Source organism: Myodes glareolus, chromosome 11 (assembly GCF_982192425.1).
Source record: "Myodes glareolus chromosome 11, mMyoGla1.1, whole genome shotgun sequence".
In the NCBI taxonomy this organism is placed as follows: domain Eukaryota; kingdom Metazoa; phylum Chordata; class Mammalia; order Rodentia; family Cricetidae; genus Myodes; species Myodes glareolus.
Window position 1 is genome coordinate 38,795,144 of NC_142036.1, and position 13,257 is coordinate 38,808,400.

The window sequence follows — 13,257 nt, forward strand, 5'->3', positions numbered from 1 at the left end:
TTCAGATATTTACAATCTGAATAATTAGTGAAGACCTCAAAGAATTTTTTATTGATTATATTAGAGCTAAGTGTGGTGGCTCACACCTGGCACCAGCATCAGGAGGCTGAGGTAGTAGGATCACTACAAGTCTGAGGTCAGTGTGGGCTACAGATCAAAACCTTGTCTTAAAAGACCTCCACATTTTTAAAAATTGTATTAGTAATTAAGGCTGAAAATTATAATGTAGTTATTTTACTCATTTGAAAACAATAACTCAGTACATATTACTATAAATAATGTCTTTAATGAAAAACAGGTTCTTTTTTTCACTATCCTTTTTTAAATTCATTTTTATTGAGCTCTACATTTTTCTCTGTTCCCCTCCCCTTCAACCCTCTCCCAAGGTCCCCATGCTCCCAATTTACTCAGGAGAACTAAACAATCAGATTCTAAACAAAGATAGCCCAGAAGGAAGTACAAAGCCCTTTAATGTCTGGTTTAATAAACGACAATTGGATTCCCACTTCTGCCTCTTGACTCGCTCTAGTATATTGTCACAAGCCATGGAGTCTCTGGGAATTTCCATTGCCTGCTTCAGAAAATGCAGGAAAGAGAATGGTATTTTAGTAGTCTGGAAAGGTTTTAAAGTGTCAGGCACCCCGAAGAGTCCTAAGTCTTACAGGGGTCCCCATACCAGGCTTTTATACTCCTGCTTTAAAAATAAAACCCACATCACCTTTTACTGGCAATAGATTCTTAGGAGGTCTGGGGAACTGTGCCTCTGGCCTGGCTCGTTACTCATTCTCTTGTCTCTGAGGCCAGGGGAAATGGAAGGCAGCATAACTCATCCCTGTCTGTGCACTTTTCCTAGGGATACATGAGCAAACCCAGCTGCTCACCCCAGGGAGGACACCAAGGACACAATCACTTCTACCCAAGTATAGCTTGTGAGCCACTGAGTTTAATTGGAACATGGACCATGGGCAATTTATGGATGGCTGCATCACTGGAGAAAAAGTCTCACCCCCTTCCAGCAGTTGTTAATTACCTTTATAGCCTTGTGATTAATCAGCGGACACTTTCTGTTCGGTGGCCAGTCTCTGGGGTAGTCAGCCTCATCCCTGTGTGACTTGTATAGAAACCACCTGTGATCTAAACTGTTTATTGAAATTCTGGTTGGAACAAATAGTGAGAGAGGAATAAAACTAGACCCATAGAAGAAGAGAGCAGCCGGGCTGCAGAGACGGCTCAGTGGCTAGGACTGTTTGCTGCACAATCATGGAGACTGGAGTTTGGTTCCCAGTACTGCTCTCACCAGCCAGACATCCTGCACATGCTTTAATTTCTGCTCTCAGGGATCGGATGTCCTCTTCGGGTCTCCTTATGAGCACAGGTGCTGTTCTCTCTCTCTCTCACACATACGCGTGCACGCCGCGCGCGCACACACACACACACACACACACACACACATACATACACACACGTTTTAGAAGGAGAGCAGATGATCGTTACCAGGAGTTGGCACACAGTGGAGTAGGAGATGCTGGACATAATAATAATAGTAATAGTAATAATAATAATAATAACAATACATTTACACTCAACTACAAGCAATAAATTAAGAATGTGTTTATAATATAGCAGTTAAGTATGTGAAGTAATGAATATGTTAATTAGCTTCATTTGACCATGTCACAGTATCTACATATATTACATACATATCTACATATATTACGGCATCATACTTTATGCCACAGATATGCACATTTTAAATTTGTCAATTAAAGTAAATAAATAAAACATGGCAACAAAGAAGACCAGACCTTGAGTCCATCTGATGACTGCACTGTGTTTGCTGTGGCCCTAGAGCCTGGAGACTGGCTTTGTCTGTTTCTGTGTCCTCACTGTGAGCCACTCAGCTCTGGGCGGTGGTCAGCTGAAGTGACACGAACCTAAATACCAAAATCAGGAGGGGTGGGGTGTCTTTTGAATGTTGTTTTATTTCAGAGTGCCTCTGGAATGGTTTAAGACCCTTTGAACTACATGTTTTCTTCTTCTGAGAGGCCACAGATGGTATCTCCGGTGAGTAAGGATACCACGGAGGGTCTACAGAAAGCGGCTGGTGCTTCCGAGGTTCAGGCTCCAGGGGAGCAGGAGTTGTTGCCAGCAGGCCAAGCTCAGGTACACACTGAGGTAGGGGAGTATTCAGGTTCTGTTGTAGAAAAGGGGGAGCATCTGGTACCCAACTTAGGCACATAGTGGATGGGTTGGAAATAGCACTACTGAGATGGTGGCTCTCAGAATTCTGTCACCCCTAACAGGTATGTCCAGCCTTGTGACATTGTGACGTGTCCTCATCTATCAAGTTCACACTCGAGCATTCTTGAGCTTCAGATTTTTTTTTTTGAAACTGCAGTTACTTCAAACACTGCAGTTTCCTGTAAACTCCTAGCCAAGATCTGGTTTAATTTACTTAGCCGCGTGGCTGAGAATGGAAGGACTTGGTCTCTGAAACAGATCTTGTGAGAATACAGCCTGGGAGGATCACAAACTTGATTTACTTGCACAAGTACAATCCTGGCCTCTTAGTTGGCTTGCTGACTCCATGACATGCTCTCTCCTGTGGGCAGGGAGCATAGATTTCTTGTTGAATTGCCTACCAGCTAGGGAAGGAACAGGAAATAAAGGTATAATAACACAAAACAAGGAACACAGTGTAGTGATGTGGAGGGAAATCCCTCTAGAGTGACGGCAACTTCTGGGTGGGTTAGTGAGGGCTTTTTGTAAAAGGTGTCATTTTTTTTCTTCTTCATCTTCTTTTTTTTTTTTTTTCTTTTTTTTGCAGAGGTTCTGAAGCAGTGCGCAGTGGGTGGGGGGTTCAGGGACAGGGGAGGGGACTTTTCTAAAGTTGCAAGACAGAAGAAATGAATCTTTAGGGGACATTTTGGTGATGTTAAAAAGTAGAATTTGGGGGTAAGAATTTCTCTTGGTAAGAGAAGGAATGTTGATTAGCCCATTAACTTTTGGGTTGTGGTTATCAGGAAAGATGGCACCCCCTGTATTTGGAAAGAGGCTGATTGGAATCTGCCACCACGAGTCCTCTAACCAGAATTCTGTTGTGCAGATGGCCAAGTACCAGGCTCCACAGCGACCCGAAGACACGGTCATGATCCAATCCGAGCACAGTGGAGCTGTCGACGTCCTCTCGACAGATTTGGAGTCTGCAGATCTTCTGGGGGATCACAGGAAAGGTGAGACCTTTGCAGTCATTTCCAGTAGATGCTTGAAGGACGGATGACAGATGGAAGGACAGACAAGGGTGTGAAAGGAAGTGATGGATGCTGTTAGAAAGAACATTATATGCTAACCTTCCTAGCGAAAAACCAGTTCCAGAAGCATTCCCCACTTCTGTCTGTTCTTTCAGTCTCTCCACCACTGATGGCGCCTCCATGCATCTGGACCTTTGCCAAAGTGAAGGAATTCAAAAGCAAGCTGGGTAAAGAGAAGAACAGCCGTCTGGTGGTGAAGCGGGGAGAAGTGGTCACCATCCGGGTTCCCACCCATCCCGAGGGAAAGCGCGTCTGCTGGGAATTCGCAACTGATGACTATGATATTGGGTTTGGAGTTTATTTTGACTGGACCCCGGTAACCAGCACTGACATAACTGTGCAGGTCAGTGATTCTAGCGAGGATGAGGACGAAGAAGAGGAAGAGGAGGAGGAGATCGAAGGTAAATTTAATTTTAATTCAGTTTGTTTAACGTGATTGCTAGTGGCTGCTTTGTGGATTATAGCATTTCTCCTCCCCATCAGAAACTCAGCCTTGCAAGCTGACAGGGTGGTATTGATCTTTGGTGGAAAGCCACCCCCATCTCTCCCCTCCTCGCTCTTCCTTTCTCTCTCCCCTTTAACTAGTAATTTCCTCATTTTGTGTGTATGGGCAGCAGGGTTTTCCAGATCGCACTGAAACCTGAGATTATGGTTTTTTCTTTCTGTTTTGCAATATTTATTCTTGACCTTGAGCCATACTCAATGGTTATAATAAACTAAAGGTACCCCTCCCTTCTTTCTTCCGTACTGCCATTGCGGGCAGAATACAAATTTTTTGCTTCATGTTAAAAGTAGTGGTCTCTGCTTCATTCTTTTTTAAAAAAAATTTGTTTGTTTGCTCTTGTTTTTCAAGATAGATTTTCTCTGTGTAGCCCTGGCTGTCCTGGAAATTGTTCTGTAGGCCAAGCTAGCCTTGAACTCAGAAATTCACCTCCTTCTGCCTCCTGAGAGCTGGGATTAAAGGTGTGTATCACCAGCACCCAGCTTTAAAATAATTTTGTTACTATTGTATTATGTCTCTGTACCACATATGTGCCTGCTGCCTGTGGAGGCCAGAAGAGGGAGTGATATCCCCTGGAACTGGAGTTACAGATAGTTGTGAACCAAGATGTAGGTGCTGGGAATCAAACCTGGATCCTCTGGAAAAGCAGCCAGTACCCTTAACCACCGAGCCATTGCTCCAGCCCCTCTCTACTCCATTCTTATTATTTGTTGTGTCTACTCATGATGGGACATATAGGGAGGAATCTAGAAGCAAATTCTAAGCGTTCATAGTATCCTGTAGCTTTCATGTATGACTACAAAACATTTTCTTCACTTGCTTTTTCAAGTCTACCAGGAAATCTGTGTATATTTAGGGAAGTGGGGGGTGGACCTTTTATCTTGCTATTTTTCAGGATGTCAAGTGGAAGTTTTAGGGTCATTTTGTACTCTGTGTTTAAAATCTCTATTTCCTATTTCTGTTAACTAATCCTTTTATGTACTCTAAGGATTTCCAGGTTTTGCTCTCTAAATATGTTTTCCTCATTGAGAGCCAGATACGTCTAAGGTTGTCAGGCTGGATCATGATTTCTCAGAGGAAGCATTGCTGTTTACTGAGACTCTTGGTCTCTGGGCTACTGAGTGTTAGTTTCCTATTGCTGTCATGTTGATGAGCAAGACGATCTGTGGACTCTTCCAGTGTCTGTGGGAGGATAATAGAGCCCCCGTTTGAGAAGCACTCTCTCACCTTCAGGCAGCATGTATCCAGGCTACAAACGCTTATCTAAACTCTGCCCTGTTGCTCCTGCAGAACCCGTCCCTGTCGGAGATGTGGAGAGAGGCTCCCGGAGTTCTCTACGGGGTCGCTATGGGGAAGTCATGCCTGTGTACCGGAGGGACAGCCACAGGGATGTGCAAGCTGGCAGCCATGACTACCCTGGAGAGGGCATCTACTTGCTCAAGTTTGACAACTCGTACTCCCTGCTGCGCAACAAGACTCTGTACTTCCACATCTACTACACTAGCTGAAGGATGCTAGGCTGGGGCAGGCTGTGTTTGCTGGCTGAAGCAGGCTGCCAGCTGGTGCCTCTTGTCTATAAGCAAGGGCCTCAAGTTCTGTGTGAGGCTCGCAAGCCTCGTGCCCTGCCTGGCATGCCTGACTACTGACCCCATGTAGCTTCTCCCCTTTCTTGGCTTCTGCAGGTGGTGGTGTAGTACTCCTGTCCTGTGGCCCCAACTCACGCTCTCGTTTCAGACTCCAGCAAAACCCTCTCAGAAGGCCCCTGTGAGGCAAAATGAGGTAGAAGGATGTCTTTGAAAAATTGATCCACGCTGGTACAGCTTGTCATTCAGGTGGACGCCCACTCTTCTCCAGAGCCTGTAATGCCGATATACGTAGCAGCGCCTGCCCTCTTACATGTCGAGGTGCCAAAGAGGGAAAAGCACATTGTCTATGAAAGAGCCCAATACCTTGGATGGGGAACGCTCCATCCAGCCTCTCAGCACTGCCATATTCCTGCCTGCTGGGCATTCTAAGTCTGTAGCTCAGGCTAGAAGCCCTCACTGCCTTGGATGGATATTATTACTCCTACTGGGTAGACCTTCCTCCTTTCTCTGCACCAAGTCTCTATTTATGCCATACAGCAAGAACTTCCGAGCTGTGGTCAGTGTCCTAAGATCTGGGAAGAAAAGCGGCCTCCCTCACTTGGTGTCTCCAGAGCTCTCTCCCTTACTAAGGGCGCTGGTGGTTGGTACAGCAAGGGTGGGCGGTAGGCACTGGATTATCTCAGAAGCTGCCCTTCTGGAAGTCAAGTACTAGTTGTCGTCTGGTGTGCTGCCCCCCACCTCCCACCCCGTCTGTAGGCTAGGAGTGTTATCTAGAAAGTTTCTTTGGAACCAAATACAGTGAAACCCAATCAGGTTTGCAGTGATTCTGGGTTTGTGTTTCTTCCACTGAGGGTGTAAACGTATGGCGTTCACAGTCCTTAGGGAAAGTCATGACGGCATTTTGCTCTTGCTGCTGACTGTGTGTGCTCCTGACCTGACCAAAGCCTGTAGGGACAGCCTCCTGCACTCCGTCCATCCAGAGGGTCTGGAGCCACAGAATGGAGTCATGTTGCAGCGGGTGGCCACAGCGCACCAGATGCTTGGGCTTCAGGTGGAGAGGGCAGACAGTGAGGCGTGGACCTCTGCAGTCCTCTGCACCCCTTTGTCTCTTCCTGTGTCGTCTGCCATCCTTCTGAATTTTGAATCATTAGGTTTATTTATTACTCTGTGTTTTTTCAAGCACATTTCAGTTTACCTTTGAAACAGTTCCCATCTGTTTCCCATTGCTTTCCATCTGCTCTGAGCCATTCAGGCCACCTCTTCCATGGCGTTCAAGACGAGTGTCGAGCTGGGAAAATGATTGTGCATGTCATTCCTGCATGCCAGCCGCCCTGTGATGTTTTGGGAAGAGCCTGCCCTTTCTGAGAAGGCCGACTCTAACCTTGTCCGTGTGTAGGTCTGTCTCAACACTCCCCGTGAGGAATGGGTGTGATGGAAGCCCTTACATGGAGATTGACTTAAGGAACTGATGAACCTGTCAGTGGTCAGCCAAGCACCACGGTTACCAGATGTCAGAGTCTCCTCCGACGCCCTCCTCATAATGTTTCCTTTGGCACATTTCTTTATCATGTGCTTGCCTTGTACCGAGCCCCTCTGTCCTACTGGAGCGATCATTCCAAGAGCAGCTGAGCTGAAGCTGAATCGTGTTTTCCCTGGTCGAGTGTAATCTTTGTAGAAACAATCTTGGGAGCTATTTTCAAGTCAGCGGCAGTCCACTTACTTTTCCTGTTCTCCTGTCCCCAACTCCTAGCCCACTCTCAGAAGGGCACTGTCCGGCCCCAGTTAGCACTGCCCCAGGGCTTTTGCTGTGTCTTGTCTTTTGTTCTTATCATGAGGTCATGGTGGTTTACTTTCTTGGAGCCCCAGTTCCCTTGTGCCAGGGAAGTCTGTGGGCTTCTGATCCCTCTGATGTGCCTGTCGCTGGCTGGTCATTCTGTGACAGTTATTTCTTACTTCAGCAGGGTTTTTGTCTCATGAACATAAAATGGCTAAAAGAAGACATGTCCACTGTATGATGAATTCACTATTCTCACACTAAATTTTTGTAATAAGAGAACTTGAGAGATATAGTATTATTTTCCGAAAACACAGGTAATTATGGAGAACACACACGTACCTTGGAGGTTCTAAGAACTGTCACTTCCTTGGTCCTTCCCTGTTCATGTTGCAACAACCAAATAATGAAATAGATTATCTGCTTTTACCTTTGCCCTGCTCGCTAGGGCACAGGTAGATGCTGTGCAGTTGAGACAAAGGCTTTTGTAAGAAGGCTGAGATTGAGGGTCTTTACACAAAGCGACTGACCGCTTACGTTTCCTCAGTCTATCTAAGTTTGCTCTTTATGAAGAGAAAGGACTTTTAAAAAGACATCTAAAGTGCTATTTTTTCCAACATCTTATGAAAAGTTTCAGCAAACAAAAAAGCATACACTTACATCCCACATCTATTTTTAAATTACAGACTGCCAGTTTTTAAACAAAGATTGTACCTTTTAGCTCCCTTTGGCAAGTATCCGGTCAGAGGATGTCCCCTTTCCAGTGAGGGTCAGCTCTCTGTCAGAGCCCCGCTTAAGTAGATGTCTCTTATTCAACTTGGACTGCCCAAGATGCCGCCGGGCTCCATCTTTTAGAAAGCTAGCTGGATGTCCTTTACTTCTGACTGGAGCCAAAGTGGCTTTCCTTTCTGGCTGCATGTCATGTGAAGGCAACTGCATAGCTGCACCGAAAGCCTGCCTTCTCCTCTCAGCTGACATACCCTCAGGACGCTCACATGCAAATGCGCTCTTCACAGAACACGTGGAAGCAGGTAGCCGCTTGAAAGCAGGCTGTTTTTAGTTATTTTTCTCATGGATGAATTCACGCACTTTAAAAATATTTTATTTGGTATCTAGGAAGAATGGACTTTTAAAGAAGTGTATACTGTCCCGTTATACGAATACAGACAAGTTAGTCTGTAACTGTTTTATATTCATGGGATTAGATATTATTGTGGAGTTTATAATATATGCATTTTGTTTTTGGTGAGTCCTACTCGGTTCCTTCTGTGAGAGAACTGGGCAGAGCCCAGGCCCTAAAGTATGTGATTGTATATTTATGTTTAAGGAGCACTCTACAAAATGTTGCCTTTAACATCAGAGTCTGTGGTTCTAAGGTGTGGAACTGAGTGACCCTATCATTTATGTAGTTTTTTTTAAAAATTTTTTTAGTACACAGGGGGTGGGGCACAAATTAAACAACTTTGTGCTGCTTCAACTGCCTTTAAGGGTGGAAACGGGATAGACCAGAGGAGCGGAGAGCGACCACACTATCGGTCGGGTATGTCCCAGAATTCACTGAGTGCTTCAGTGGCGCCTTGCTCATCAGAACTGTTTTGTAAGCCAGAAGCCTTACTGGTTCTCCTTGTGCTCAGTGGAGAATCCTCCAGCCCAGTTTGCCATCTGTCAACAGGGTTGGCTGCATGCATTTTTTAGTAGTTTCCTCTGCTAAATGTAACCACGACCTGAGGTTTCCTGTCTCCATCCTTTGGGGCAGAACAGAGGTAGCAGGATGAGAGAAGGACTTGAGTCAGTTCCACTCGCGGGGTGCCGAAGCCACAGTTGCGAATGTGTCCCTGCAGGCATAATTCAGATGCCTTGTGTCCACCACCACAGAACCTACAGCCATGAGAGTGCTGGGTAGCAAGCAGGCCTCCTGCAGGCTGACAGCATACCACCCTGAACCACGCAGAGCAAACCACACACAGTTTTCTCTATTAGGGCTTCTATTTGGAGTTTCTCTTCATGATAAGCATCCACACTGGCCTCTGTCCCTAGTTTCCTTCATATGACCAGAAGTGTAGAATGCCTGCACTTTGGGAAAAGGGCAGCACGGGTAGGTGGCTCCCTCCGGAACCCCTGTTGGAAAAGGTGAGCTTTCATCTGAAGAAGGGACTTGGTGTCATTGCTGCTGTGCGGGTGCTTCAATAAGGGATGCATTCTGTACAAAGCAGGTCACTGTATTGATACGTGCATGTGCTCTGGGCGCTGTCACACTCCTTTGGGGAGCAGAAGATGAGCATCAGAACAGCCAGTAAGCTGGATATCTGATTTCCAGTGACCTAAGTGAACATTCTTTGTTCCTGGTGGTATTTAGGGGGACACTCATGCAAGATTTTCTTGGATCTGTATGTATCTGATGCTGGCAAGTGACAGCTTTTTGCTTTGTATAACTTTATGTAGCACCTTGGGGCATTCCCAAAGAACATTCAGTTATCTAGGGTGAACTGTGATCCAAAATGTAGGAAAACATCCTAAGTGTTATTTGGTCAGATTGCAGTCACTGTTCCCTCTGGATGTAGCACTGCTTTCTTGGACCAAGAAGGCCAACCAGAGCCTCTGTTTGAACCATTGTCTCCAAGCTAAGAAAATACAATCATCAGTAGAGTTATTAATAGGGTATTGATAATTTGGCTCCCTTACAAATAGTCACTCCTCATGAATAAAGTATAGATAGGACACTGGGTGTGAAACTGTAGGGCTGGTCCCTGGTGTGAACTCATTATCTGATTTTTAGCATGTGGAACACAGACATGGCTCTTCAGTTTAAGATACAATAAAAATGGTGCCCCAGAGACCTAGAAATACACGCTGCTTTATGAAATTTCAGTTTCCTGTCATTTTAATTGGGTAACTTTTTGACTTATCTGGGGGTAAAATTGTGTGTGTGAAATGACTTATGGAAACAGTCTATCTCCTAAAGTGCTGACAGGATTAGGAAGATGCTGGAGTTTGGAGCTGCAATGATGTGCGGTATTACTGAAGAACCCTTAGTTCCCTGTCGGCTTAAGGCGCCCTCCTAAACTCTTCACTCAGGGTTGGAATGTCTCGTCTGATGTTCATTCTTAGCTTCAGGCCAGGACACATCTAGAAAACATTGTCTTTAATTCCTTCTCTCATATCCTAAGCAGTACATTTTATGCTAAAAATACATATTGTGTCCGGTTCTGAGATTATTGTCCCGTTAGTGAATTAGCTTTCATTTAATCAGTCTGAGTTATTTCCATTTAGTTATGCGGTCTGGAAAAAGCAATCCCATGATGCACGACTTTGGTGTATCCGTGTTCTCTTAATGGAAGCATTTTGAAACTTACAGAAGAAATGCTTGATGCTTTGTATTAAAAAAGCATTTGCAAATGCTTTGTAACAAAGGGATAGAGTCTAGAGAGCAGAGAGGAAAAGCAGAATGGGAAGGCAGGGAGGTGCTTGGCGCTCTCCTAACCGCAATCTCATTCACTTATTCATCCCAAGGGCTACTTTGGAGCCATCATCCAGATCCATGAGTGGTTTAAAGGTGATTGTGTTTTCTTTCCATATCATATGCTGCTGCCATGGTTACCAAAGGCCTGGAAGGGAAACTATATCACAGTCTTGTCTTTTTTCTTCAAAATGCAAACAGATCCAAACTAATCAGCTATTATAGTCAACTTGTTTTTCATGTCGCCCTGTCATTAGAAGTGCTGCCAGAGTGTATGATCTCCACATAAGAACGCTGCACCAATTGCTACTTAGGTCTTCTGTTCTGCCGAGGGCCTTTTCTTCTGTCATACTGCATATTTTCACCTCACGGCACTGAATGTGTTTCTGTGATACACGGTGGATCCTGAGCCATGGTTAAACAGCTGAGTTCTGTTGTTTTATAGTATGTGACAGTTTTGTGAAATGCTTTTGTGCATTTTTTGTCTTCTTTTCCAAGTTTTGAAATCTGTCATAAATAAACTTTTTCACTGTGCACCTAAATATTTGAGTTCTATCTTAACGAGCACTGATACCCATTGAGACTTCATCTTTTCAGCTTACGAGGAAAAGTATTCAGTGAACACTTGTGAGTTCTTCCATAATCTATTAAGATTATGAAAATTAAGCACAATTGAGACTAAATGAATGCCTGTATGTAAATTCCTGTCAGAGGGGATGATGGAGAGATGGCTCAGACATCAAAACTACTTGCTGCTCTTGTAGAGGACCCAGGTTCAGTTCCCAGGACCCCATGGTGGCTCACAACCATCTGTAACTCCAGTTCCCGAGGATATATTCTTTTCTGGCCTCCAGTGGCATTGTACACACATGGTATATGCATACATGCAACCAAAACACCCATGCATATAAAAATAAATTTCAAAACCTTTGGGGCTGGAGAGATGTCCAAGTGGTTGGGAGCACCGCTGGGTTCTTGCATTGCCCCTGGGTTTGATTTCCGGCTCAGCATGCTATTCCTACTCTAAGGGACCCCGAGTCTTCCTCTGACCTCTTCAGGCAACAGGCAAGCACATGGCGCACATACATATCTGCAGACAAAACACTTGTATATATACAGTTTTAAAAAATGTAAAAATTCATTTCAGAACACTCTGAAGTGGGAACTCGGTTTGGGGAAACGAGGTTTATAGCAGTGATTGGTAAACAGAACACTGCTTCAAGTTTAAAATTTTAACTTTAAAAATCATTCTCACCTGTCACATGGCAGCTCACGAGTTGCAGCTCTTGGCATTCAACAGTAACCTTAAAGAGTGTTCACAAATCAGAATGGTGCTTGACCTTGGAACCAAGAGCTAGGTGAGTGTTGTGCTGGACTAGAATGAGTATCTTAATGAACATGTGTATCCACCTGCTCACTCGATACATTTACCTCTTCCTATAATGGATACTTAAACTTTTTCAGGAAGAAATCTGCTTTTTTGTTTTACACTCCACACCCAGTACTAGGGATTGAATTATTCGGTTTATTCTAACTTCTTCCTGCTTGTTTTACTCCTCCTGAACCATTTGCGGAGTGTTGGAACCACTCAGATGTGTTCCTCCTCCACTGTGGCCACTCTGGCCCCAGGCACACCAGAACCCAGGGTCTGCTATAGAACCGGGGGTCTGCTGTTTTCACAAACCTGACAAATGAGATGGAAGGAAGGACTTGACCACTCAGCATTTTGAGCGAAGTCCCTCTTGAGAAGCAGAGTCCCCTTACAAACGTGATAGTCACTGATGCAGTTTGAATGTTGGTGACAACTCCAAAATTCAGAGATGTAATCCCCAATGCAACAGTGTTAAGAGGTGAGGCCTTTAGGAGTGATGAGGTGTTAAAGGCTCTGCCTTAGTAAATAGGGTTTAGTGTTTTATGAAGTAAACAGGAAGGAACTACTTTGTACCTTTTTTGTTCGCTCCCTTTTATTACTGGGAGACTGTGTTGATGGCACTATCCTGGAATCAGTAGCCTTCCCCTGACAATCACCATCATGGACTTCCTGTCTCCCAGAATTGAGAGAAAATGAATGTCTATACAAATTATCCACTCTCAGGGATGTTGTTATAGAGGGACAAACACACAGACAGTCTTGGGTTGGATGATGCATCTTGCCCCTGAATATAAGAATTTATTTGATGACTTGAGTTTGAAGAGTAGATTTTTAAAAACTGTTTAGAACAATTATTACTAAGCATTGTAGCCATCTGGCCCGATTGCTGGAGGAAGTGTACATATAGGGCAAGTACTTGTGCCTTTATGATCTTCTCGGGCCCCAGAGATGAATTACAGGGCAAGGGAAAGGACATCTTCCAATTTAATATATATGTAAGGGGGCAAGGCCAGGCTTGGGGTTTGATCAAGAATGAGTAATCCATGGTTTCTGGTTCAGATTAGTGTTTGTTTTCTCTCCCCCCTTCTCTCTTTCTTTGGTTTTTCAAGACAGGGTTTCTTTGTGTGGCTTTGGAGCCTGTCCTGGAACTCGCTCTGTAGACCAGGCTGACCTCGAACTCACAGAGATCTGACTGCCTCTGCCTCCCCCAGTGCTTGGATTAAAGGCGTGCACTACCGTCGCCTGGCTTCCTGTG

General features: G+C 44.8%; 1 protein-coding gene across 8 annotated transcripts in view; it reads left to right on the forward strand.

Moving 5' to 3' along the window:
- Window positions 1-11,172, forward strand: part of Tmed8 (transmembrane p24 trafficking protein family member 8) — a 30,492-nt gene extending 19,320 nt beyond the window's left edge. For 2 of the 8 annotated variants that reach the window (XM_048449298.3, XM_087911600.1), the window contains 4 exons: window positions 2,046-2,175; window positions 3,107-3,233; window positions 3,407-3,712; window positions 5,104-11,172. In XM_048449298.3, the coding sequence (XP_048305255.2) occupies window positions 2,046-2,175; window positions 3,107-3,233; window positions 3,407-3,712; window positions 5,104-5,321 (781 nt within the window). In that variant the 3' untranslated portion in view covers window positions 5,322-11,172. Of the gene's footprint in view, window positions 1-1,989; window positions 2,176-3,106; window positions 3,234-3,406; window positions 3,713-5,103 lie in introns of all 8 variants that reach the window. The other 6 variants (XM_048449299.3, XM_087911601.1, XM_048449302.3 and 3 more) reach the window with 4 other exon arrangements.
- The last annotated feature ends 2,085 nt before the right edge of the window (window positions 11,173-13,257 follow it).